The following is a 27,025-nucleotide window of genomic DNA, read 5'->3' on the forward strand; positions in this document are numbered from 1 at the left end:
AGCTCCGTGACTCCGCGTGAGGTTGGAGAACGCCTGATCTGGGAATTTCTTCCGGTATGCCTGAAACTGCTGGGGGTCGAGGAGGGAGAGAAACATCAATTTCTCGTGGTCTTTGAACCGGTTTCCTATCTGGGCAAGAATGTTGTCCAAGATAAGGTTGTGGAGTTCCTGGTACCAGGCACGAAGGTTTCCCTCCGCTTGGCCTTTCTGGGCTCTTGGGGCACCGGTGTCACGCACCGTGGACTCAAAAATGTCAGCAAACCGCCCCTTTTCTCTCTCAATCGTGTCACAAAACTCATCCACTCTTTTCAGACAGAACTGTACGTCCAGCTTTTTGTTCCGCACACCAAAAAGCACATCCGAATACTCAAAGATTCCGTGGAAAGTGAATAGCAAAAAACAAAAGTCAAAGTTCTCCAGATGGGCTTTGTAGCCGTCGGCACAGCGCACCGACTCCTCGTCGTACTCGTCATGGTGCTCCACGATGTGCTCAAAAAGCTCCTACAGGGCAGCTCTCTTTTCAAAGACCGTACCAGCCTTGCGCTATCTCGCCACCGTGTTGGTGCCGCACGAGGAAGATGCTGCTGGCAGATGTCATCGAGCAGCTGCGTGCGCGTCGGAGACCTGGAAAAATACTCAGCGAGGCCGTTGAGATGTGAAAAGAATACTTTACATTCTCTCAGCTTTGAGAGCCCTTGAGTCAGCACTACATTCAGCCGATGGGCATAGCAGTGTATAAATAAAGCCTTAGGAGCCTTCTCTTTAACCTTAGCCTGCACTCCATTAAGCCCAGATGCCATGACCGCGGTGCCATCGTAACACTGAGCCACGACTTTGTCCAGACAGTTGTGCTCCTCCAGGAACCGGACGACAAGAGCAGCAACGTCATCGGCTCTCTCGTGGCCGGTAACGTCGTCAAATCGGACAAACCTTTCCTTGATGCCGGTATCCGTCACATAGCGGAGCACCAGTGCACGCTGCGCTTTGTTACTCACGCCGGTCGTTTCGTCCACCAGAACGGTCACAAAGGGCGCTTGATTTATCTCCTGTCGGATCTCCTCTCCCATCACTTCAGCGACAGCACTGATCAGGTCGTTTTGTATTTGGCCCGATGTCCCGGTAAACACTTTGTTGGTGGAAAGGTGGAAGTGGAAGTCTGTGTCGTGCTCGGCCACAAAGGAAAGCAGCTCCACATAGTTCCCCTTATTGGTAGACTCTTTACATTCGTCATGTCCCCTGAATGAGAGCTCCTGTTTACCCAAAAAGATGACACAATCTATCAGTCTTTTCAGTATTTCTCTATTCTTCTTAACTTTTTCGTTGTGGAGCTCCGTTTCCCTACGAACTTCTTTGTTGATCTGAGAATCGACTCGGGTCCCTCCAAACATTTTCAAGAGCACCGTGGCTTGCAGGTGTCCGGCCGTTCTTTGGTGTCGTGTTGCAGCCTTGGTAAGGCAACCCAGGTTAGCGAATCCAACATGGCTCCAAGCGGCAAGACGCACAGTCGCAAATAAAAGGCATTCCCAGCAGTACAGTTTGCAACTCTTCTCCGATGCCGTCAGCCAGGAATATCGTTCGTAGTTGGTGGACTGAAAGTGACGCACACATGATTTTACTTGCTTGGTCAAGGATGCTAGCTGTGGGGTTGGGCGGCCCTTCTTTACGATTTCACTCCTTTCTTGAAACGTCCTCTGTGAGAAAGACCTTGTCAGTAAATCCGCCACCAAGTCTGTTTCTCCGCCTCCTTCAGCCAGTGAGTGGTAAAAGAAAATACACCAAGCAAAACACTAAACATGTCAGAACTTCTCTTCCATGTTTCAACCTGAACAACTACGACTGAGTTCTGCTAGCTAGCTAGCGTTGTGTTGGACAAAAGTCTCTGGGGGCAACTGACCAATCACAGCACACGTTAATAATGACGTCCTTATAGGCTACAGAGGTAGCTCTAGCATGTCAAACTAAAGATCTGATTGGTTGAAGACTATGACAATCAACGATAACGTCCCCATGTACTTTAACAAGACTAAAGAGGGTAGCCTCTCTTCTTACCCAGAGTCACAGAGCTGTAATCTGATTGGATAACAGCTCTCCTTAAAACAAGCTGCACTGGAAGCAGAGCAACAGAGGAAGAAAGGAGCTGTGCAGGGAGAAAACACGCTAATAGGGACAAATAATTAGAATACATGTAGTGTTTTTGTGAAAATAAATGAAATGATAAAATAGCTATAACTTTGGGATTCTGTTTAGCAGCAGAGAAGGCTGAGCTGGCCCTGACGGCCCACCACTGGTAACACTGCATTAGCTTGTGGCTCGTTGAGCTAGCGGAGCGATTTCACAGCTCAAACCCATGTTTTTGGAAATCAGTTGGACAAAATTGTATTGACATTCCCAAAACAACTTGGCTGTACTCCAATTTGTTTGTTTCTCTTTTGTTTACCCCTCCTCTTCCTGCTTTAATGACGCAGGCGAGGAAGGTGTGGGTGGAGGCCAGCCGCCCGTCAGTTTGACATAAATCCCTCTCATAACCACCTAAAATTCACCACTTTATAATTGCTAAAGATCGCGAATCAATCGTTTCATTGCAACTAGACAAGAAGATAAAGTTAAAGAGCAGCGAGACAATGTCAAGAAAACCCACAGATTAATTCATTTAAAATACAATCAATGTGACTTTTCAACTCATGACATGACACTTTCTCTTTATATAATTAACTTGCTGGTTATTACTTCTCATTATGCATTTAAATGTATGCATGCAATTAAAATACTGTCCATCTCAAATGTTTTCTTTATTTTATATTCAAACGCTTACTATTTTATGTCTGAGATTCTCATTTTGGTTTTTATTTTACTATTACTTCATATAACATATTCAAAACGCTTTTGATTTGCATTTCATTACCAACGATAATAAAGAACATGAAACAAGGCTTTGATTAACAACCTCTTTAAGTGTCCGGGACGAGTCAGGGAACCATCCATCAACTCTTTGAAAGCTTCTCGACAGCAGTCAGCTGTCTGAGATGTGAATGGAAAGAAATACTCACTGGGTGATAACGGCGGACCGGACAGGATCTCATCCTCCCCGTTCAGATGTTTCTGGAAGTCGTCCAGAGTCATCCAGTCCAGGTTGAGGTCCATTCCCAGACTCAAGGTGGCTTGGCCCTTATCTGTACAGCACACAGATCAACGTTAACCATCAGAGCGTAAATAAAGTTGTATCCTCCAATATCCAGTAGACCATGTGATCATGACATCATGATGTTTCTCTAGTCTCTGATCATGTGACTTTGTAAACAACCAATCAGTGTTTAGACCAACAGGAGGAGAGCTAGTAACGTTAGCAGCACCGCTAACGGAGAACCAGCAGAGATTTACTTCAGTTACATGATGATGCGTTCAGGCTCTGCTCAGTAAAAACAAGTACTGGCTGAAGGTAAATGATAACGTTCTCATGATGCGTTCAGGTATAATCTAGTAAAATGTAGTGTTGGTGATGAACTAGAACAAATCCAGATGTTTTCACATGAATATAAAATAGATATTAAAGATGAATTATGAGCTGTTTAACTTCCTAAAGCTCTGAGCTCATTATTAACTTCAATAACACCAAGTAATAATATATTTTATTTACTTATCATTTGAATTGTGTGTTTTGATGAGAAAAAAACAACATTTAAATAACAACAAAGTAAATGTACAATATTTAGTATTTTTGATGGTTAACAGACTTCAGAACGTTTTAAGTGATTTTTGGTAGACCAGCTGCTATAATCAAACAACAAAAGGGATCTGAATCTGTAAATATTGATCATAAATGATCATCAATTAGGATCGGCAGCACTACTCATTAATTGTCGTATTCACATTGTTTGAAACCTCAGTAAAAGGAGGAAAAAAAGAAAAAAACTGAGGAGAGGGAACTGTGAAACCTACCAGATTTGTCAGCGCCCCCTGGTGGGTCCTGGATGTCCTGATTGTCATCACATGCGATGAAGAGTCTGGGCTCACTGTCCTCCCTCCTCTTCCTCCTGTCCTCGGTGGAGGTCTTCCTCTCCCAGCCGGTCCGCTGCACCTCCTCCGGCCTCTCCTTCGGCTTGGCTGCAGACTCCTCCGCCTCCCGCTCCTCACTGTCCAGGCTGAAGCCGTAACTCTGGCCGGGTCTGGAGGCTGAAAGGGCGGAGCCGACAGTCTCCATGTTTATATATGAATATATAGAGAAGCACTCTGAATGCCTTACATGTCCTTCAGTTGTTATAGAATAGATAGAAGGCGTTGGAACTATCAGGTGTGTGTGTGTGTGTGTGTGTGTGTGTGTGTGTGTGTGTGTGTGTGTGTGTGTGTGTGTGTGTGTGTGTGTGTGTGTGTGTATGTATATATATATATATATATATATATATATATATATATATATATATATATATATATATATATATGTGTGTGTGTGTGTGTCAGAGTAAAGCACAAAGAGACAGAAAAAAGACGTTTGAGACAAGGTCTGTTAAAGAACCGATAGCACAACCGGTAACTTCGGGCCGCAGAACAATTGTTTATACTAAACAGTCTTTATTTTTACTGATCTCGTTTCACTAAAGGCCAAAAGGTGACATCACACCTGGGCCTGGCCTGGCCTGGCCTGCCCCCCCCCAGTGGGTCATGTGATTTGTCTGTGTGTGTCATACCATCCGATGTCTTGGTCTTCTCCGTCTTCTCTGGCTCTGGTTTCTGAGCTGGGGACTCTTTGGATGTCTTGGAGACCTTCTCAATCTTCCCTGAACCCTAATGTTAAAAAACAAAATCATATTAAACCCTAATGTTAAAATACAAAACCATGTTAAACCCTAATGTTAAAATACAAAACCATGTTAAACCCTAATGTTAAAATACAAAACCATGTTAAACCCTAATGTTAAAATACAAAACCATGTTAAACCTTTTTACTTTTCCAGAACGTGACGAATGGAAACAAGACGTCTACCATTTGACAGAAAGTCCAATTATTAATATTATATAATAACTTACTTAACAGTTGATTTATTTTTTGAAAGAAATATATAATTTGTATATATAACCAGTGTCACATTTTAAAGTACCTTGGTGGGTTTGCCGGCGGTCTTCTCCGGGGCGGCCTGGTGCGCCGGCTGCCGTCGGGGCGCGCGGTCTTTGGCCTCGCAGTTCAACAGGAACTTCTCAAACAGGTTGGTGGAGCCCGACGCGTCCCTCTGACCCAGCGCCTCCTCTTTGGCCACCTCCTCCTCCTTCAGCTTGGTGCTGCCGCCTGCCGTGACAGAGGAGGTGGAGGACGTGGAGGACGTGGAGGACGAGGGGACTTTGGGCGCCGCCACCACGGCCCCCGCGCTCTCCGGCCCCCTGCTCTTGGTCTTCTTGAGCAGCGTGGAGCTGTCGCTGGAGTCCGAGTGCAGGGCGGCGTCCTCCTTCACCTTAGAGGTGAGGTTCTTCAGCTTCTGGAGGCTGTTTTCCTTCTGAGCGGCGTCTGGCTTTCTGCTCTTTTTGTCCTGGATGAGGTCCTTGATGCCCTGCAGCTTCACTTCCCACTTCCCCGTCTTCTGTTTGGACTTGTCCTCAAAGCGAGACTTTTCGGCAGACTTTGCTAGCGTTTCATTGGACGCCGATTCGTCCATTTGGGACTCGGACGGGACGTCGCTCAGGGTGTCCTCCAATGGCGCAGCGGCCTCGTCTTCAGAGGTTTCCGTCTTCCTGTCCTTCTTCACTTTCCTTTTCCTCCCCTCCTCTGCCTTTTCTCTCCTATGCTTTGCTCCCTCTTTCCCCGTTTCCTTCCTGTGTTTTTTTGAGGGAATGGGCTCCTCGTCCTCCTCTTCGGAGTCAACTTGACGCTTTTTCACCTCGCTCTTCTTCTCCTTGGCAGGAGAGGTTGGAGTCAGAGCTCTCTCCTCCTCCTCTTCCTCCTCATCATCCTCCTCCTCCTCGTCATCGTCTTCTTCTTCTGTCTCTGGTGCCGGTAGAGGCCTGACCTCCTCCTTCCGTTTGTCTTCTTTTTTCTTCTTCTTCTTCTTCATCTCCTTCTCCTTCGGAGGCGGCTCCTCTTCTCCCTCCCGGCTCTTTTTCTTCTTCTTCTTCTTGACGGGCGCCTCGGTCGGCCGGTCTTTGTCCTCCTCGCTCTCCGAGTCGGCCGTATCACTCTTTGTAGGCGGCGGTTTCTAACAGGAGAACAGGGCGAGTGATGTCACATTTTAATATCATACATTGTTTTGGTTTTAGCTCTCTGGTTTTACACCTACAGTAATTCAGCCGTTTCCTTCTGAGTGGCTCCTTCACCAGGTGTCAGTATTTTATTCACCAACAGGTGTCTGAATATAAGAAGTGGACATAGTCACTGTGACACCAGTTTATGGTCTCAATCTCTAGTTTCAAGTCTTCTTCAATACAGCATGATGTTCATTTAGTAAATTATGGTCATTTAGAGTCAAACAGACCATAAAGCAGGGGACGCTTTAGGGCGGGGCTACAAGGTGATTGACAGGTCTCCACCAGAGAGGTTGCAGAAAAGCCAAGATGAAGCTGCAAACTAGTGGGTCCAGCCCTACAGATAATATGTGGTCCATTACTTTGTATCATGGAACACTACTACCCATTAAAACCAAAACTGACTCATTCACTCACTCAGCTCCCTGGTATACTCCTGATCTCCACCAAATGAAATCCTGTAAGCGCCAGCTTGAAAGACTCTGCAGAAAAACTGGTTTAACAGTCCATCTCCAAGCCCACTCTGACTACCTTCAACAATACAAAGACGCTCTCATCTCAGCCTGGACCACCTACTACTCACACCTCATACACGCTGGCTCCTCCAACCCAAAGGCTCTCTTCTCAACAATAAACAAGCTTCTCAAACCCAGGGACAACACCTCCAAATCCTTTACAGTCGACAAGTGCAACTCTTTCCTTTCATTTTTCAATACAAAAATTGACATAATTTACAGCAACCTGAAGACCTCACCCGCCCTTTCCATTTCTCCACCCGCCCTCCCCATATTCACCCCTCAGCCCCTTTCTCAGTTCTCCCCTGTGTCCCCTTTGGAGCTCTCTTCATTCACAACAGGAATGAGAAGCTCCACCTGTATCATGGATCCCATACCATCTACTCTCACCAAGGAATGTCTCCCAGCCATTGCTCCACTCATCATAGCAATAATCAACTCCTCCCTCAACTCCGGCTCAGTCCCCGACACACTTAAACTGGCTGCTGTCACCCCCATCCTCAAGAAACCTGGACTCCACCCTGAGACCATGAGAAATTTCTGGCCCATCTCAAATCTTCCCTTCCTGTCAAAAATACTGGAACGCGTCATCGCTGCACAACTCAAAATCCACCTCATCTCCAACGATCTGTTCGAGCCATTTCAATCTGGTTTCCGCTCACAGCACAGCACCGAAACAGCCCTTCTCAAAGTCACCAATGACCTCCTCCTCTCCTCAGACTCTGGCCACCTCAACATTCTCCTTCTCCTGGATCTCACTGCAGCCTTCGACACCATCAACCACAACATCCTTCTCTCCCGCCTCGAATCGTCCCTCAACATCAGTGGAACTGCTCTCTCCTGGCTCAAATCATATCTAACAAACAGACAACAATTCATCAGCATCAACAACTGCACCTCCTCCACTGCGCCTCTGTCTCAGGGCGTCCCCCAGGGTTCGGTGCTTGGTCCTCTTCTGTTCATCCTCTACCTGCTCCCTCTTGGAAACATCATACGTCATCACGGTCTCCTCTTCCACTGCTACGCTGATGATGTCCAGCTCTACATCTCCACAAAGGCCATTACCACTACTACTCACTCCACTCTGACCAACTGCCTCAGTGACATTAAATCATGGATGCAAACCAACTTTCTCAAACTCAACTGTGATAAATCGGATATGATCATCATCGGCCCCAAATCTCACAACTTCTGCCTCACCATCGATAACTCCACTCTGTCTCCCTCCCCTCACATCTTCAACCTCGGAGTCATGTTGGACAGAAACCTCTCTTTTGAACATCACATCAAACAAATCACCAGAACCTGCTTCTTCCACCTAAAAAACATCTCAGCCCGTCTCCGCCCATCACTTCCTCATCTACTGCTGAAACTTTAATCCACGCCTTCATCACCTCCAGAATTGACTATTGTAATAGTATTCTTTATGGCACATCTTCCAAAATCCTAAACAAACTCCAATACATCCAGAACTCTGCTGCTCGCCTGCTCACCCACTCCCAGACCCCTGTTCTCCAGAACCTTCACTGGCACCCCGTCCCACAACGGATCCAATACAAAGTCCTTCTCCTCACTCACAAAGCCCTCCAGAATCAGGCCCCCTCCTACCTCAGACCTGCTCCACCACCACACTCCATCAGGCCCCCTCCTACCTCAGACCTGCTCCACCACCACACTCCATCAGGCCCCCTCCTACCTCAGACCTGCTCCACCACCACACTCCATCAGGCCCCCTCCTACCTCAGACCTGCTCCACCACCACACTCCATCAGGCCCCCTCCTACCTCTGACCTGCTCCACCACCACACTCCATCAGGCCCCCTCCTACCTCAGACCTGCTCCACCACCACACTCCACCAGGCCCCCTCCTACCTCAGACCTGCTCCATCAGGCCCCCTCCTACCTCAGACCTGCTCCACCACCACACTCCATCAGGCCCCCTCCTACCTCAGACCTGCTCCACCACCACACTCCATCAGGCCCCCTCCTACCTCAGACCTGCTCCACCACCACACTCCATCAGGCCCCCTCCTACCTCAGACCTGCTCCACCACCACACTCCATCAGGCCCCCTCCTACCTCTGACCTGCTCCACCACCACACTCCATCAGGCCCCCTCCTACCTCAGACCTGCTCCACCACCACACTCCACCAGGCCCCCTCCTACCTCAGACCTGCTCCATCAGGCCCCCTCCTACCTCAGACCTGCTCCACCACCACACTCCATCAGGCCCCCTCCTACCTCAGACCTGCTCCACCACCACACTCCATCAGGCCCCCTCCTACCTCAGACCTGCTCCACCACCACACTCCATCAGGCCCCCTCCTACCTCTGACCTGCTCCACCACCACACTCCATCAGGCCCCCTCCTACCTCAGACCTGCTCCACCACCACACTCCATCAGGCCCCCTCCTACCTCAGACCTGCTCCATCAGGCCCCCTCCTACCTCAGACCTGCTCCACCACCACACTCCATCAGGCCCCCTCCTACCTCAGACCTGCTCCACCACCACACTCCATCAGGCCCCCTCCTACCTCTGACCTGCTCCACCACCACACTCCATCAGGCCCCCTCCTACCTCAGACCTGTTCCACCACCACACTCCATCAGGCCCCCTCCTACCTCAGACCTGCTCCACCACCACACTCCATCAGGCCCCCTCCTACCTCATAGACCTGCTCCACCACCACACTCCATCAGGCCCCCTCCTACCTCAGACCTGCTCCACCACCACACTCCATCAGGCCCCCTCCTACCTCACAGACCTGCTCCACCACCACACTCCATCAGGCCCCCTCCTACCTCACAGACCTGCTCCACCACCACACTCCATCAGGCCCCCTCCTACCTCAGACCTGCTCCACCACCACACTCCATCAGGCCCCCTCCTACCTCATAGACCTGCTCCACCACCACACTCCATCAGGCCCCCTCCTACCTCAGACCTGCTCCACCACCACACTCCATCAGGCCCCCTCCTACCTCTGACCTGCTCCACCACCACACTCCATCAGGCCCCCTCCTACCTCAGACCTGCTCCACCACCACACTCCACCAGGCCCCCTCCTACCTCAGACCTGCTCCATCAGGCCCCCTCCTACCTCAGACCTGCTCCACCACCACACTCCATCAGGCCCCCTCCTACCTCAGACCTGCTCCACCACCACACTCCATCAGGCCCCCTCCTACCTCAGACCTGCTCCACCACCACACTCCATCAGGCCCCCTCCTACCTCTGACCTGCTCCACCACCACACTCCATCAGGCCCCCTCCTACCTCAGACCTGCTCCACCACCACACTCCACCAGGCCCCCTCCTACCTCAGACCTGCTCCATCAGGCCCCCTCCTACCTCAGACCTGCTCCACCACCACACTCCCTCAGGCCCCCTCCTACCTCAGACCTGCTCCACCACCACACTCCATCAGGCCCCCTCCTACCTCAGACCTGCTCCACCACCACACTCCATCAGGCCCCCTCCTACCTCAGACCTGCTCCACCACCACACTCCATCAGGCCCCCTCCTACCTCTGACCTGCTCCACCACCACACTCCATCAGGCCCCCTCCTACCTCAGACCTGCTCCACCACCACACTCCATCAGGCCCCCTCCTACCTCAGACCTGCTCCACCACCACACTCCATCAGGCCCCCTCCTACCTCAGACCTGCTCCATCAGGCCCCCTCCTACCTCAGACCTGCTCCACCACCACACTCCATCAGGCCCCCTCCTACCTCAGACCTGCTCCACCACCACACTCCATCAGGCCCCCTCCTACCTCTGACCTGCTCCACCACCACACTCCATCAGGCCCCCTCCTACCTCAGACCTGCTCCACCACCACACTCCATCAGGCCCCCTCCTACCTCAGACCTGCTCCACCACCACACTCCATCAGGCCCCCTCCTACCTCATAGACCTGCTCCACCACCACACTCCATCAGGCCCCCTCCTACCTCAGACCTGCTCCACCACCACACTCCATCAGGCCCCCTCCTACCTCATAGACCTGCTCCACCACCACACTCCATCAGGCCCCCTCCTACCTCAGACCTGCTCCACCACCACACTCCATCAGGCCCCCTCCTACCTCACAGACCTGCTCCACCACCACACTCCATCAGGCCCCCTCCTACCTCACAGACCTGCTCCACCACCACACTCCATCAGGCCCCCTCCTACCTCAGACCTGCTCCACCACCACACTCCATCAGGCCCCCTCCTACCTCATAGACCTGCTCCACCACCACACTCCATCAGGCCCCCTCCTACCTCAGACCTGCTCCACCACCACACTCCATCAGGCCCCCTCCTACCTCTGACCTGCTCCACCACCACACTCCATCTCCTCTGATGATCTCCTGTCCATCCCACATAGGACAAGGCACCGTGGGGTGACAGACCTTCTCCATATCTGCCCCCTCCCTCTGGAACTCTCTCCCCAAACCCATCAGAGACTGCACTGATCTTTCCTCATTCAAATCACAAATCAAAACCCACCTGTTCAGAACTGCTTTTAATGTGTGATTGTTTGTTTGTTTGTTTTTATTAGCGTCCAAGCGACTCAGAAAGTCCCTATTTATTTGTTTTATTTGTTTTTTTACCTGTATTTTTAGTTATTCTTATTTATTTATTTTTAGCTTTTAGGATATAATTATGTGAAGTGTCTTTGAGTATTATGAAAAGCGCTATACAAATTCAATGCATTATTATTATTATTATTATTATTATTATTACTACTACCACCACGGCAACGGGGAGTTAAACAATCTATATCTCACAAGGTTTTTTATATTTGTAGAACTCACGTGAGTTTTACAAGCAACCAAAATACAAATTGCCAACAAGCCACAATGAGTCAACCGGTTACTCCTTATTACCGCACCAGTACTGTGGTTACAGTATCAGAAGTACTTTGAATAGCCGACTGTCACTCAGACTTACCACGCTCTTCTTGGCCTCTGCCTCCTTCTTGGCCTTGATCTCCGCCATAGATTTCTTAAAAGCCAAGAGGACCTCGCAACAGTCCTCCAAATGGGCCTCTGGCTCCCACGTGTCATCGTCCGAGCAGTAATTCTTCCATCGGACTCTGTAGAGCACTTCGCCCTGGAGGAAAAGGAGAGAGAGGAGACGTGAAGCTGGAGACTCCGATGACGGCTGCCTGCATGCAGACTGGATTAAATCTTCCATCTTTTCTTCATGCATTGCTTGTTTCCATAAGAAATGCTAGATTTCACAAGACAGTGCAGAGAATTAATTTGGGCAGATTAAGAGCAGCAATCCAGAGAGCAAAGCAATGCTGAAACAACAACAGGACTAAATGATGATGATGGGTAGTTTTGGAGTCTAGTTGAAGAGCTGCAAACAGATCCCCGAAGCTCGTACGTACATCAAATGACCCAGAATCAAGGTTATTAAGAAAAAAAACATGTTTTCCCCTTTTCATGGATTAAAAGATGACGAGTGTCTCACAATGGAAAGACGTCGGTGAAATCCCCCCCCCATCTCATCTTAAACAACAGACATGCACAGCACCATCTTTCTATGACACTGCACCAAATCATAACGATTATCTCCGTCTTAAGTCTGACTGAACGTGTTCTATTTAAACCTTTACGATGGCGGTCACTGCCCAGCGCTTCACACATTTACATTTCTGCATCCTGACTGGCACGAAGACACGGACCCCGTGATTATTTGATATGAATCACACTGGGCCAGCGCTTACATGTCACATGCATCACTGCACCGGCGTATAAACAGTGTGTTTGTTTCCTACACAGGTGGCACCAACCCCGGAGCCTCCAAAAGGGACTGAGGCCCGGTGTTAATGACTCACTAGGGGTCGCATTAGCTCCTTGACCACGTGAGCCTCATCTTGCACCTCACAGCGGGTCCCTCCAGTCTCTTGTAATCCGCCACCGAGGTCATTTGACTAAAACCTCTGGTTCTAGAAATCACAAAGGTTCTTGAGTCACTTTCTGGCACCATATTCTCCTGGATGATATTCTTTAACAATACTTAGGTAATTATTAGTGTATTTACATTCATATTTAGTTTTAGCTGGAGATCCGTCCATTGTGATTGTGTTTACGGGCTTAAGACTTAAACACAATGTAATTTCCCCCACAAGTTGATGATAGAAGTTGCTAACAAATTAGATTTCTTATACATTGTATTATTGTTTAACCACAGTGCCTATAGTCAACATTTATTGTTTTAAAATCAAATACAACCTAGAAAAATTCTAAACCAATCTGGCAAATGTTGGCGGGTAAAAACCACGTTTTTGAGCTTAAGTTCAAGTGAGCGTTTCAATTATCCTGCAAATGGTGGAGTTAAGAGAGGATGTGGGCGAAACTCCACCTGCGTATGGTGCACTTTGAGGACAATTCTCTTTAGTCTTTGTTGTTTTTTGGAGAACCCCTGATAAACTATTTAAAAGTCTTAAAAACAACTTCCTCTGCAGCTGTGGAGGCGTTTGCCTTTGGACAAAAAGATCAATACCGTCTTGTTCAGTTGGAGAACACATTTCCTCTCCAGATAAGTCTCTTCATCGATGCACGTTTCAAATGCACGTACTCATAAAACACAATGTGTCTGCAGCATGAAGACATAAAAATTAACATTAACAAACACAGTAAATGTGAACAATGCTTCAGAGTCCAACATCGCCACTCATAAGCAGCACTGTCTTCATAACCACACACCGAGGGGCCAGTTCATATTTACTGTGACAATAGAAGAATCACTGCTAAAAAACATCTATTACCTACAATTATTAATAATAATCAAATATGGATGTTCTCAATAAGAAACCACTTTGAATCGACTAAATAAGGCACAGTTACTGTGAACTTAAACGCCATACTGTGAAGTACATCATTTGTGTAAAGGAGGAAATTCAAGAGTTTAAGTCCATTATTAGTGAGATCTTTTTATTTTTACTTTTGGAAAAGCAGGAATATCAGTTACTAAGTGGGATATCTAAAGCTATAAAACACATTTAAAATGCAATATTATAAGTAACGTTGACTCGACCCACGTGAAGTGAGATACAACACATTATTATCATACTAAAACCACAGGTCTGTTGTGGCCTTTTCAGACAGTTAACATATAAAACACCCCAATATGTGTGTTATGCACATTGGGTTGTGGTCCAGCTATATATTGTTTGTACATATTGTGCATGTACCTTATTGATCTATTTTATTATATATATTGTGCATTTTTATATATATTGTGTATTTTTCCTATTATTGTATTCTACAATATGTTGTTGCTTGACCTGCATGTATAAGCTGCTGTAGAAACATAAATAATGAATCCATCTATCTTTACACCGAAAGATGACAATGGGGTCAAGCCAGCGAGACGTCCGTCCTTGTCCCCCAGCAGAACGGACATCACGGGGACAAGTTAAAACAACAACCAACACAACAAAAACAACAACAATAACAACCACCAAACGCTACACCCAGACAAGACACTAACGACCAGTGTAATGCATCGAAATGCCGCCGTGACGCGTGGTGGAACAGGCGGTTATCGTGCCGGAGGGAGTCCGGGCTCCACGTCGTGAGGGTCGGGTAGAAGCAACCCGACGCCAGCCATGTTTAGCGAAGCTAGCTCGCGCTCGTTACCTCTTCCACGCGCATGTCGATGATCCGCTCCACCTCGTACACGTCTTCCTCCTCGTCCTGCTCGCTCTCCGCCGGCTCCACTTTGTCAGCCTCCGCCATGGCCGAACTACACTAAAACAATCCAACTGTTTCTTGTTTGGGTTTTTATTTCGGGGTTGGATCCGGCGCTCGTGAAGGCCGCGTTGAGCTCGCGCACCTGGAGCTAACCGTTAAGCTCTGCGGGCTCAGCTCCGCCCACTCTCTCTGCGTTGCCTTCAGGGGCCGCTCGCAAATATTTTACATTTCTAAATCACCTTCACAATTGCGATGTTCGTTGATTTCAAACGTTTATTGTTTTCCGTTGAAGCTCGTCTGGGGGGGGGGATAAATACTTTAATATAAGCAATGCTTCTAATTTATAGACAGCAAATACTGGTAGGTATATATATATATATATATATATATATATATATATATATCTACCAGTAAAAAAATAATATATATATATATATATATTTTTTTTTTTAACCACCTGTAACTTACACGTTTCACTTGAAGTCATATCTTGATCACTTGGTGTATAGGAACAGAAGTGTATTCATTCATTTTCTTTCAATAATGATTTGACTACGCGTGGATTGTACTACATCTGTGTAATGTTGTTATTTTAGTGGTTGGAACGTAAATGTCCGATGTTCCGGAAAGGCAACATGGACAAGGAGCTACCCTTAAAACATGGTGGACTGCACAAGGCAGACCCTCACAGCATGAACTCAAGGGATGCAGCGAACACAGAACATTAGTGCATGTCATAAAGTATACAATAGCTCATAATCTCTCACATATTGTTATGATTAAACCCACAAAACTAAAATAATGAGCAGTGTTGTGCTCACATAGCCAACTCATTCGATGTACCTTAATGTGGACAGACATGTATTCTGAATACATTATTTTCACAGAGCAAATTAATTATACATCACCACTCTATTTGAAATATATTTCAAATAAACACAAGGTTCATATTAAAATATTAGGGACATGTTAAAATATCTCCGATATACTGTATATCTTAAAAAGTACAGTATGAGCGACACACGTCCAAACATGCATGAGCCAATTACAGTGCATCGTCACTTTCAATTAATAAAGTTACTATTTAAATGATTTGATACACCGAGCGGTCACATGAGCTTCATCCCCTGAATTTATTGAAAGCCAACAAAACATCATATTTAAACGAAGATATTTGAAAACAGCTTTGAAAGAAAGGCCACACAAAAATAGATATTACAAAGATTATTGTTATACCCAAACTCTCATCTCAGACACCAAAAATGACCCTGAGGTCGGCCAGGGAGAGCTTGGAGACGGTGCTCCCCGTTCCCGACAGCACGTTCTGGGCCAACTCCTTCTTCTTCACCTGCAGCGTGGAGATCTTCTCCTCCACCGTGCCGCCACACACGAACCTGCACAACACACACACACATTACACCTTCAGAACGAGGTCATTATATACACAGAACACCTTTTAGAAATATGTACACTGGTCACCTGTTAGTGTTGGTATGAAATGTAATGTACACTTTATTGATCTGCATTGACCCATCCTTAGTTATTAAGGAGCAGTGGGCTGCACTGAAGCGCCCAGGGGTTCAGTGCCTTGCTCAAGGGCACTTTAACATGAACTATGGGGAGAGCGGGGATCGAACCGGGGACCTCGTGGTTACGGGACGACCCCCATGAGCTACAGCCGACCCCTTGATTTTACAGTTGTTATTATTAGTTTATCATCAGGCAGCACATGGCCAGTCAGGACCCCTCAGAGCCTCCGGTTCTTCTCTTTTAGCTGCTCCAACAAGCAGGACAAATACATTGGAGCATTTTAATAAGGAAGAGCCTAATATTGAAAATATTGATATTCTTTATTTGAAAGGTTTTTATTATTATTGCTGATTGTTTAGTAGGATTTTATCCAACATGCTCTTGTTTTAGTATTTATACATGTAGAAATAAAAACAACCACCACATGGATTCAGTCTATAAACTGTTTTAGTTCCACTCAACTGGGGAAACGTTTGTGGTTTCATTCTTTAGGAGACTTTCAATGTATTTTGTCTGATCCGAGGTGTCAGACATCCCTCTGTTACCTGTGGATGGTGACGTCTTTACTCTGTCCAACTCTGTAGATCCGGTCACAGGCCTGATCCTCCAGGGCTGGGTTCCTGTGAGAGGTTCAGGGGTCAGAGGTCAAAACATCTCCTCGACCGGGTCGGTGCCCAACGGCACATTTAAGTTTTTTATTTATTTCTGTTAGAGAGTGAGCAGTATTTAAAATACATCTATTTTACCAAATTTAATAAGGCAAATTGTAACTCTGTTATTGCTCATTATTGACATTTTTCAGACAGTGAAAATATTAAATTAAATAAAAAGATCCTCCCAAGCATTTACTACAGAAAATATAATTGTGATGTCGTTTTTTCCTAATAAACTGTAATTTTCATTTTTATTAATAAAAAAAACAGTGTTAATTATTATAGAACTAATATTATATCATTTTATGCCTGTTTTCTGCAAACCTTTTTTTTAAGGTTTAAGAAAGTTTGTGTGCTCACTTTTCTTTAAAATCACAATTGTCAAAATCTAAAAAAGGTAAAAATGTCTTTAAATCTCAATAATCTTCTCCTAAATGGTTCTATGAGAATAAATGAATGTACTATACGCAGCTAAAAGTTCAGTTAAATGTCAAATAAAGAGCAAAAGTACGTTAAGTACGTAAAAGCCGAACAGTTGAGCCATGAGTCTCACCAGTGCATGTCCACGAGGAACAGGTGGTTCCCCCCGATCAGATTCAGTCCCACCCCTCCAGCACAAAGAGACACCAGCATCACCTTCGGCAGAAACATTAATCCACATATTAGAGGAACATAACTCAGTGTGTTCACTGCACAACTTCCTCCCTTATGGCTCAAAAGGTGTACGTCTTCAATATTTTGAGCACAACACAAAGCGTTCCTTATTGACAATCACATGTTGACGTGTCACGGCTCACCTGGGGCCCGTCTGCGTTGGTGTTGAACTCCTCCACCAGGTCCATGCGGCGTTTGGGGGCCACGGTCCCGTCAATGACGGCGTACCTGAGGCCCATCCGACGCAGGTGGACCGCTACGATCCGGAGCATGCTGGTCCACTGGGACACGATCACACTGCAAGCCACCACAGACCACCCGCCACCGTTAGTGTGGAGGATGTCAGAAGAGCTCATACGTGTGTGTGTGTGTGTGTGTGTGTGTGTGTGTGTGTGTGTGTGTGTGTGGCTCCCTCAGCAAATGGAGAAAGTAGATATCTTTAGGTGGCAAAAGACAAGTTAAAAGTTAAACTCTGAAGATGCTAATGTGTTGAATTTTTATAATAATAATAATAATAATAATAATAATAATAATATGCATGTAAGCTGAGGGAACCTTTTGTGGTCAGCACCGCTCCGTCTGATGGCCTCCAGCTCAGAGACAACAGCAGCAATCTGGAGACATTAAAGAGTTCAGATTAGGTTCTTTTGTTCTTATAGAACCTGGACTTGTGGTTCCATGTTTGAGAAGAACTTTTAAAATATGACTTAACAAACGTAGCTGTCTAAGATACGAGGTGTCCAAACGAAGTTTAAGAAAACTAAAAATGCTCATGTTAAACAAGAGTTTTTACGACCTCTGGTGTTAATAAAGCAAGAATAAAGAAAAACAAACAGAGTCTCTTCCTCCAACAGGATCTATTAGTGACATCAGGGTGCCCACCTTGGTGCTCTCACTGGTGTCCTCGAACAGCTGGGAGGCGAAGCGGGTCCCATTGAGGGCCACCGTGTCTGCAGGCTGAGGGCCGGAGGAGGAGGAGGAGGAGGAGGAGGAGGAGGAGGAGAGGGACAGAGCGTTGAGCTGCTCCTCCAGAGACAAGACGATGCCATCGCCCTGCAGCTCTGACGAGTCCAGAGTCTGAGGAGGGGGGGGGGGGGGTGGACATGTTTAAATAAAGTCAGAGAGCAGACTGCGGCAGTTGTTGTTAGTGTGTGTGTGTATATATGTGTGTGTGTATATATGTGTGTGAGTCGTTGTGACTTCACGTCTCATAGGGTCCATTGGACCTGGAGGTGTCTGATGCTGGTGAGCCGGCCTCCCATTGGCCCTGCTGATGCCCCGCCCCCCCTCCTCTCTACCTCCTTCTGTTTCATGGATTGGAGTTCCATTCATACATTGTCATATTCATGTAATGTGTTTATGTAACTCTGTAACTCTGTTCATCTGGTCACATGACATCTCTTCATCTGTCCATCCGGGGAGAGGGATCCTCCTCTGTTGCTCTCCTGAAGGGTTCTTCCCTTTTTTCCCTGTCAGGTTATTTTTGGGGAGTTTTTCCTGATCCGATGTGAGGTCAAAGGTCAGGGATGTCGTATGTGTACAGATTGTAAAGCCATCTGAGGGGAATTTGTAATATTGGGCTATACAAAATAATCTGAATTGAATATATGTGTGTGTGTGTGTGTGTGTGTGTGTGTGTACCTTCTTGAGAAGCGACAGGTGACAGCAGCACTGCCGGAGACGCAGCAGCAGGGACAGGATGTGGACGGTGCTGGACGCCTGCTGGGAAGTGGACCCGGCAACATCAGGCTGAGACATCCCAAACTCCCGGGCCACTGGGAGGGAAGACACACACACACACAGAGTTTCTTTTCTTTTTTTAAATTGGAGCAGAATTCACACTTTTGAGGATCAGAAAACAAGGATGGGATGTCTCACCTTTGTCAAAGTGATTGGAAGCGGAGGTCTTCTTCACATCGTTCCCTTCGTGTCTCTTCAGGTAGTTCTGCAGAGTAGATCTGGAGGAAAGTGTCACTTTATGTTATTTTGCTATTGGTCTATAGACTGTAACACAATCACTTAGTTATGGAGGTTTACACCTTTAGACCTGGAAAGGGGAACATGGATACACCCACATTTCATTGTTACACACTGTTACATCCTTACATGGAAAATAATGTGTGCAGGAAATATCTTTAGTAGTTAAGAAAAGGGTTACCACAATACAAAACTAATGCATTTGGGATCCGTTTTCTCCAGGAGGCACCTCTGGTTGTATAGAAGTCTATGCTTCATGTGTTAAAGCTGCATTCTCTCTCCTGACCACCAGGGGGCGACTCCTCTGGTTGTATAGAAGTCTACGCTTCATGTGTTAAAGCTGCATTCTCTCTCCTGACCACCAGGGGGCGACTCCTCTGGTTGTATAGAAGTCTACGCTTCATGTGTTAAAGCTGCATTCTCTCTCCTGACCACCAGGGGGCGACTCCTCTGGTTGTATAGAAGTCTATGCTTCATGTGTTAAAGCTGCATTCTCTCTCCTGACCACCAGGGGGCGACTGCTCTGGTTGTATAGAAGTCTACGCTTCATGTGTTAAAGCTGCATTCTCTCCTGACCACCAGGGGGCGACTCCTCTGGTTGTATAGAAGTCTATGCTTCATGTGTTAAAGCTGCATTCTCTCTCCTGACCACCAGGGGGTGACTCCTCTGGTTGTATAGAAGTCTATGCTTCATGTCTTAAAGCTGCATTCTCTCTCCTGACCACCAGGGGGCGACTCCTCTGGTTGTATAGAAGTCTATGCTTCATGTGTTAAAGCTGCATTCTCTCTCCTGACCACCAGGGGGCGACTCCTCTGGTTGTATAGAAGTCTATGCTTCATGTGTTAAAGCTGCATTCTCTCTCCTGACCACCAGGGGGCAACTCCTCTGGTTGTATAGAAGTCTATGCTTCATGTGTTAAAGCTGCGTTCTCTCTCCTGACCACCAGGGGGCGACTCCTCTGGTTGTATAGAAGTCTATGCTTCATGTCTTAAAGCTGCATTCTCTCTCCTGACCACCAGGGGGCGACTCCTCTGGTTGTATAGAAGTCTATGCTTCATGTGTTAAAGCTGCATTCTCTCTCCTGACCACCAGGGGGCGACTCCTCTGGTTGTATAGAAGTCTATGCTTCATATGTTAAAGCTGCATTCTCTCTACTGACCACCAGGGGGCGACTCCTCTGGTTGTATAGAAGTCTATGCTTCATGTGTTAAAGCTGCATTCTCTCTCCTGACCACCAGGGGGCGACTCCTCTGGTTGTATAGAAGTCTATGCTTTATGTGTTAAAGCTGCATTCTCTCTCCTGACCACCAGGGGGCGACTCCTCCGGTTGTATAGAAGTCTATATAAATGACTCTACTTCTCTCTTGATGTATTCCCTCAGTAAACATTGTAAACATGAGTTCATGGTCACTTCCTGTTCACTGGTTGCAAAAACCCCAACATGGTGAAGGTTGTAAAAAAAGAGGACAACAATAATAAAAGTGTTACCTGGATTGGGCGAAGACCACATCATACACCTCCTGCTCCTCCTGGGACAGTTTGAGTTGATGCACCTCGCAGGTCCGATCGGGTAGAAGCACCTGGAACGAGAGCGCGTTCATCATCAATAACAGCGGTTGAGGCCGCTCACAGCGTTACGATGTCATACAGAACTGTGCGGTCCTACCAGTGGGTTTCCTTTGGAGTCCCGCTGGCTTTTGGTCCTCCGGAGCAGCAGAGTCCTGGTCAGGATGTTGAGTCTCTCTCGGCCTCGGTGCGAGCCGTTGTCCACCTGAGCTTTCCACACTTTGTACTCATCGAACGGAGAACAGCGCAGAAACCTGAAGAGCGAACACTGCGATGAACCATCAGCTGGAGGCTGGTCACAATAAATATTAAAATATAATGCTTACAAAAACCTCCTTTATTCATTTAACGTCATTTAAAGTTACTACGAGTAACTTTCATGTCGTGTTGGTTCTGACGCCCCCTGTGGACTAAAGTGGTAGTGTCTCTAAGCACCAGGGTCCCTTTAGAAAACCTCTCATTTTACTGGGTCTGTCCACTGGTGGACTGGTCTCTGCTGGATCTGGGTCCAGGACTACACTGAGGTTTATAGAGGACCAGGACTACACTGAGACTGGATCAGAACCAGTTCAAAGCTTACCGGTAAATAAAGATGATGTGGTCTTACTTGAGCAGCGAGTACATGTCCAGCAGGTTGTTCTGGATCGGCGTACCGGTGACCGCCCAGCGAGCACCGGCCCTCAGCTGGCAGACGGCCATGGAGGTCTGCACTTTGGGGTTTTTGATGTTGTGGGCTTCGTCCAGAACCAGCCGGGCCCAGCTCACTTGCAGAAGAGGGGTCGAGCGTGACGGCTGAGGAAACGAGGAAGGAAGTGAACTGTGTTGAAGTGCTTCATTCAATTCAGTTGATTTTATATAGCCCAATATCACAAATTACAAATGTCAGCAGGGGCAGGAGGCCGGCCCACCAGGCAGGAGGCCGGCTCACCAGGCAGGAGGCCGGCCCACCAGGCAGGAGGCCGGCCCACCAGGCAGGAGGCCGGCCCACCAGGCAGGAGGCCGGCCCACCAGGCAGGAGGCCGGCCCACCAGGCAGGAGGCCGGCCCACCAGGCAGGAGGCCGGCCCACCAGGCAGGAGGCCGGCTCACCAGGCAGGAGGCCGGCTCACCAGGCAGGAGGCCGGCTCACCAGGCAGGAGGCCGGACCACCAGGCAGGAGGCCGGCCCACCAGGCAGGAGGCCGGCCCACCAGGCAGGAGGCCGGCCCACCAGGCAGGAGGCCGGCTCACCAAGCAGGAGGCCGGCCCACCAGGCAGGAGGCCGGCCCACCAGGCAGGAGGCCGGCTCACCAAGCAGGAGGCCGGCCCACCAGGCAGGAGGCCGGCCCACCAGGCAGGAGGCCGGCTCACCAAGCAGGAGGCCGGCCCACCAGGCAGGAGGCCGGCTCACCAGGCAGGAGGCCGGCCCACCAGGCAGGAGGCCGGCCCACCAGGCAGGAGGCATCAGACACCACCAGGTCCAATGGACCCTCTGAGACGTGAAGTCACAACGACTCCGGGGAGGAAGCAGAGTATGCAAACAGAGTTCATGCAAACATGGCTACTGTAAATCACTCACCACTTCATCAGAACCTCTGCTGGGTTTCTCCGGGTCCTCCTTCTGGACTGGCACCTCCTTAGAGACCAGCCCGTATGTGGTCACCACCACGTCGTAGTCAGCCAGCCTGAGGGGACGCACGTGGAAGTCTAAGTCTTTAACAAACCAGCAAATACTGTTGTCCGAGTTGGTGGTTCAATAAGATCACGCTTATATAATCCATATAGATGAAACGTGTGTGTGTGTGTGTGTGTGTGTGTGTGGCGCCCTCACACTCGGGCCCTCTTCTCGCGGGTGGGGCCGTGGTACAGGTACACTGTCAGCCTGCCCGTCTTCACATGCCTCTCGACCTCCCTCTTCCAGTGGTGCACCAGGGAGGCGGGGCAGATGATCAGGGTTCCTCTAGAGACCACAAGGCTGCAGTCTGGACGGACAGAAGGCATCATGTCGAGTTGATGTCACATCCTTCAATGAAGAGTAATCCTTTAAAGTTACCGGCTTTGGAGATCCAGCTCTCCTGCTTCTCCTTCTCCTCTTTCTGTTTGATCTTCTGGGCCAGTATGAGGGCGATCATGGTCAGGGTCTTGCCCAGACCCATGTCGTCCGCTGCATCCAGAGGGAGCAAGAGGAAGAAGCTGACACCCTGATTGTCATGTTCTGAAGCTTTGACCTCTAAAGGAGAACATTTCATATTCTAATGCACATATTATTGCCCAACTTTGTTTGAGCGTTAAGAATAAACGCCGTCTTGTTTTATGGTTCATCGTGAAAGTCGTTTTTTCATGCAAAAAGGGCACAAAAATAATGAAGAACAACAAAATGGAGATTTCCTGCTTTTGCTTCGTTTTACTTCATGTCGAACTGAATTTATTTGGATATGGACAAAACTAAACATTTAAAAAGATACTAGTCTCTGACCTTTGGTTTTGAGAACGAATAGACAACAACAGGCTTATTTTAATAAATGTAAAAATAAGGTGAACGTACCCAGAATTCCTCCGCAGGGATTCTGGTTCTCTCTCCAGAGCAGCCAGGCCAAAGCTCTCCTCTGATGGGCCAGGAGCAACACCTGATAGCCAATCACAGGAGGACAACGTTCTCACAGCACTGGACCAATCACAAGAGGACCTGGCTCTCCTGATGTTTTGTCGTTCTGATAACATAAACTGGGGTGGGAGTTTCACCTTGATGCCCTTGGGGTCCGGAACCTGGTCCTCCGCGTCGGGGCAGGACTCCTGTGACTTGTGGAGATGGTCGATGGTCTCGCAGGTGGCGTTTTTCACAGCCAGCAGCCGGTTCTCGGTCATCCTGCCACCGTAAAAGGCCTCGACCTGTGAGAGTGCTGGGATGAAAATCAGTAAAAGATATTTAGGATTTATCTGATAGCCCAGTGGCCAGATGATACGTATATACACATGTTCATTAAATAACTGTACAATAAATTTAATTCATGTAGTAGCTGGCGTTACCACAGTTTTGCTCACTTTCTTTCGCAAGTTTAAGACTTAATAATTAAAAGGGGATTTTTTTCTCTTAAAAGTATGACTTTATAACCTTAGATAATATATACATTTTCTCTTAAATGTAGGAGTTGGCCTTAACACGCTGATGTTTGATGTTTTGAATAAAACTGATATGGTTTATGGAGGACTGATATGTCCTCCACCTGCGTGTGCGGCCTACCTCCACCCATCTGGCTGAATCCCTGGCTCAGCTGGGGTCCCAGGGAGCTGCCGGAGGCCTGGTGTTGGGAGGAGCTCGGTGCTGGGGGGGCGGGGAGCAGGATGGTGCCGCCCTGCCGGCTGAAGAGGGTAACCTGGCGGCCCCCCAGACCGGCATCACCGCTGTCATCTCCACCCGGAGACCCTGAGAGAGCTTATAGATCAACGTACACGGTATTATTTCACTAAAATAAAAGTTGATTGGATGTTAAGTGCAGGAAAATAACTAAATACGTACTCAGAAACTAGCCAATTGTAATCCTCATTATTTTAAAGAAAGTTAAATATCATTTCTCCTGCAGGAGCGAGTGCGTTACCAGGCTGAGCAGCAGCAGTGAGGCTCAGAGACGCCAGCGAGTCCTCCAGCTCCTTCACCTGAGTCCTCAGACGCTCCCCGTGGTCCGGCAGAGCCGCCACATTCACCGCAGACAGAGTGGCCTTCACCGGAGGAGAGAACACTCAGTGAGCCCGAGTCCAGCTTATAGGACTGGGCCTCCATCCCAGTGAAGGGAATATACTAAATATAACTTTTTTTTAAATATATATATATATATATATATATATATATATACACATACATACATACATACATATACACACACATATGATGTAGCATGTTTCCTGGTATTTCATTATATGTATAAATAGTCTATATAAAATAAATACATGGTGAAGCCTGTTAAGTAGAATTTGTCTCGTTTAGTAAGAACTTTAGTGCAAAAAGATCAGATTCTTTAGAAACTTGAATGTGCATCATACCTGCTCCTACTTCAACCTAAGCTTCCACTTTCTTTTCTCTCAGACTGGTCTTTGTCTGGTTACTCAACAACAGCTAGAGACCGTTCTCACACATCTGGACCAGTCCAACCAGTGAACCACATGTACCTTTTTCTGCTGGAGTTGAGCCGTGAGCAGGCTGTGCAGCCCTCTGGGGTCTCCTGGCTGACCTTTGACCTTACACGCCGGCTGGAACCCAGCAAAGGTGGTCAGCGTCTTTTGAACGGCAGAAACTGGAGGAGTTTTCTGAGTGGCGGGTTTCACCGACACCACCACCACCACATCATCATCATCATCATCATCGCCTTGGTAGATCTGGGTATGACTGGATGTGGGGTTCCTGGTGTTATCAGAGTCTCTGCTGCTCCTGGCTGCAGCTTTAGAGACGCCCTCAGTTTGTTCAACCTGACCGGCTCTGCTTCCGGTGGGTTGTGGAGGCCGTGAGGCCGGACTCTTCTTCTCCGGGCGATCGGCCTTCCCACTGGAGGTAGAAACCATGTTTTGGGATTCTCCCCGCGCAGTGCGGTTCTCCTCAGTCTGGTCCAGCTCCTTATCCACCAGGTTCCCCACACTGCCAGCTTTGAGGCGGTTCTCCTCCAGCTCCTTATCTGTCAGGTTCCCCACACTGCCAGCTTTGAGGCGGTTCTCCTCCAGCTCCTTATCTGTCAGGTTCCCCACACTGCCAGCTCTGAGACGGTTCTCCTCCTCATCTGAAACTCTCTTCTTTAACTTCATCCCCGGTGGAAGATATTTGCCTCGGTGAGAGTCCAGCTTCCCCGCCTCCTCGATGTTTTCCTTCTGATGGCGTTCTCCTCCTTCGGCCTCTGGACTTGCCCCGCTGTCTCTCCCCTCGCTCTTTTTCTCCTCCCCCCCACCACGCTGCTGCAACCGTCTCCACTCGGAGTCCTTGTCCGACTTGCCGGAGGCCTTGAAGGGGTTTCGATGGGGCGGCAGGCAGGACGGCTGCAGCTGCGTGTCAGATAGAGGGTTTCTCTTGTCCTTGTCGGGCTGTAATGATGGAAGACAACACACTTTAAAAATGGGAAGCAGAGCGAACCAGAGAGGGGGGGTGGCATGCAACAGATTTGGTCTTGTGATGATTTGAAAAGATAAAAGTGTTGACAACGGTATTTAAAGTATTCAGTATACGGGTGCCATCTTACTGCTGTCCACGGCACGTTTCCACACCACCTCTGGCCTGCTTTTTTACCCACAATGCACCTGAAGAACAACCTGGAAAATGAGAACACTTTTAATTATGTGGCTTATGATGCTCTCATCATTAGAACATCAGCATCATCTGGCTGCTCCCTCCATGCAGCACCAATGTATCAAGCTGTCAATGTGTGTTCTACAGCAAAGGAGGTCCCAAGTTCAAGATGGCACTCAGACCCAACATCAACATGTAAAGCTGCAGCAGCAGTGAGCTCCACCTGTGGCTCTGCTGTTGCAGACTGTAGGTGAGTGCTTGGAGTTCCACCATCGAGTCTTCATGATGGAGGCAGTGGGACGGGGATATTCTGGAGGAGATGATCATGATGATGCAGATCAAAAACAGGAATATAAATCTGTGCAAAAACCACCCTTATACCATTAAATATTCAGCAGTTATGTTTTGACAATGGCAATGTATGAAGTAATATTTGACTGGAGTGGATTACACTCTTGGTTCGGACTACAGTATTCCAATGGTTTGTTTATTTATTCTAAGCCTCCCCACATCGTGACGTCAATACTTTTCCTCACCGTGCCACGTGACTGAAATCGCAGCCTTGCTTGTCCACACAGACGTAGAAGCTTTTGCCTTTATTGGGTCCATCTTTGAGGCCCGTTTTCAACATGCACACGCTGCCTGTGTGGAGAACATAGAGGACCAATCATGACAACTCTATGTTCACTTCAGGTTAGCAACGGAAATGCATAGCAAAAAAAGGTTTATATTGTACAATCAAAACACAATATTTATCTTTATATTCTATAACAAACAGTTAGCTAACTTTAACTTGGTGAGACTTACCGTGGACATGACATAAAACCTTCTCCATTGTCCTCACGCAGTCAGTTGCCTGCACATAAAAAGTTAGCCTTTTCGTATCGACCAATCACAGCAGTCCTAAAATCCCATCCGGTTAAGCAAATACCAGTTTAAAAGTTGACGTACTGATGA

The 27,025-nt window shown here is 47.8% G+C and overlaps 2 protein-coding genes across 10 annotated transcripts in view; both read right to left on the reverse strand.

Annotated features, from left to right (window-relative positions):
- Positions 1-14,635, reverse strand: part of mphosph8 (M-phase phosphoprotein 8) — a 46,821-nt gene extending 32,186 nt beyond the window's left edge. For all 4 annotated transcript variants that reach the window (XM_034561206.1, XM_034561203.1, XM_034561207.1 and 1 more), the window contains exons 1-6: positions 14,391-14,635; positions 11,689-11,850; positions 5,094-6,179; positions 4,683-4,779; positions 3,937-4,170; positions 3,048-3,170 (exon numbers count right to left, since the gene is read on the reverse strand). In XM_034561206.1, the coding sequence (XP_034417097.1) occupies positions 3,048-3,170; positions 3,937-4,170; positions 4,683-4,779; positions 5,094-6,179; positions 11,689-11,850; positions 14,391-14,489 (1,801 nt within the window). In that variant the 5' untranslated portion in view covers positions 14,490-14,635. The remainder of the gene's footprint in view (positions 1-3,047; positions 3,171-3,936; positions 4,171-4,682; positions 4,780-5,093; positions 6,180-11,688; positions 11,851-14,390) is intronic.
- Positions 14,636-15,553: 918 nt separating this feature from the next.
- ttf2 (transcription termination factor, RNA polymerase II) overlaps positions 15,554-27,025 on the reverse strand; it is an 11,489-nt gene continuing 17 nt past the window's right edge. The window contains exons 1-24 of one of the 6 annotated variants that reach the window (XM_034562258.1): positions 26,876-27,025; positions 26,605-26,710; positions 26,292-26,378; positions 26,022-26,091; positions 25,521-25,866; positions 24,967-25,466; positions 24,399-24,519; positions 24,044-24,235; positions 23,545-23,702; positions 23,348-23,429; positions 22,856-22,966; positions 22,634-22,784; positions 22,382-22,487; positions 21,433-21,617; positions 20,926-21,079; positions 20,748-20,839; positions 19,160-19,239; positions 18,923-19,089; positions 18,164-18,358; positions 17,837-17,895; positions 17,425-17,578; positions 17,181-17,263; positions 16,520-16,594; positions 15,554-15,838 (exon numbers count right to left, since the gene is read on the reverse strand). The exon at positions 26,876-27,025 is cut by the window's right edge and continues 17 nt beyond it. In XM_034562258.1, the coding sequence (XP_034418149.1) occupies positions 15,694-15,838; positions 16,520-16,594; positions 17,181-17,263; positions 17,425-17,578; positions 17,837-17,895; positions 18,164-18,358; positions 18,923-19,089; positions 19,160-19,239; positions 20,748-20,839; positions 20,926-21,079; positions 21,433-21,617; positions 22,382-22,487; positions 22,634-22,784; positions 22,856-22,966; positions 23,348-23,429; positions 23,545-23,702; positions 24,044-24,235; positions 24,399-24,519; positions 24,967-25,466; positions 25,521-25,866; positions 26,022-26,091; positions 26,292-26,378; positions 26,605-26,710; positions 26,876-26,903 (3,447 nt within the window). In that variant the 5' untranslated portion in view covers positions 26,904-27,025 and the 3' untranslated portion in view covers positions 15,554-15,693. Of the gene's footprint in view, positions 15,839-16,519; positions 16,595-17,180; positions 17,264-17,424; positions 17,579-17,836; positions 17,896-18,163; positions 18,359-18,922; positions 19,090-19,159; positions 19,240-20,747; positions 20,840-20,925; positions 21,080-21,432; positions 21,618-22,381; positions 22,488-22,633; positions 22,785-22,855; positions 22,967-23,347; positions 23,430-23,544; positions 23,703-24,043; positions 24,236-24,398; positions 24,520-24,966; positions 25,867-26,021; positions 26,092-26,291; positions 26,379-26,604; positions 26,711-26,875 lie in introns of all 6 variants that reach the window. The other 5 variants (XM_034562255.1, XM_034562254.1, XM_034562257.1 and 2 more) reach the window with 5 other exon arrangements.

This window comes from Cyclopterus lumpus, chromosome 21 (genome assembly GCF_009769545.1).
Source record: "Cyclopterus lumpus isolate fCycLum1 chromosome 21, fCycLum1.pri, whole genome shotgun sequence".
NCBI lineage: Eukaryota > Metazoa > Chordata > Actinopteri > Perciformes > Cyclopteridae > Cyclopterus > Cyclopterus lumpus.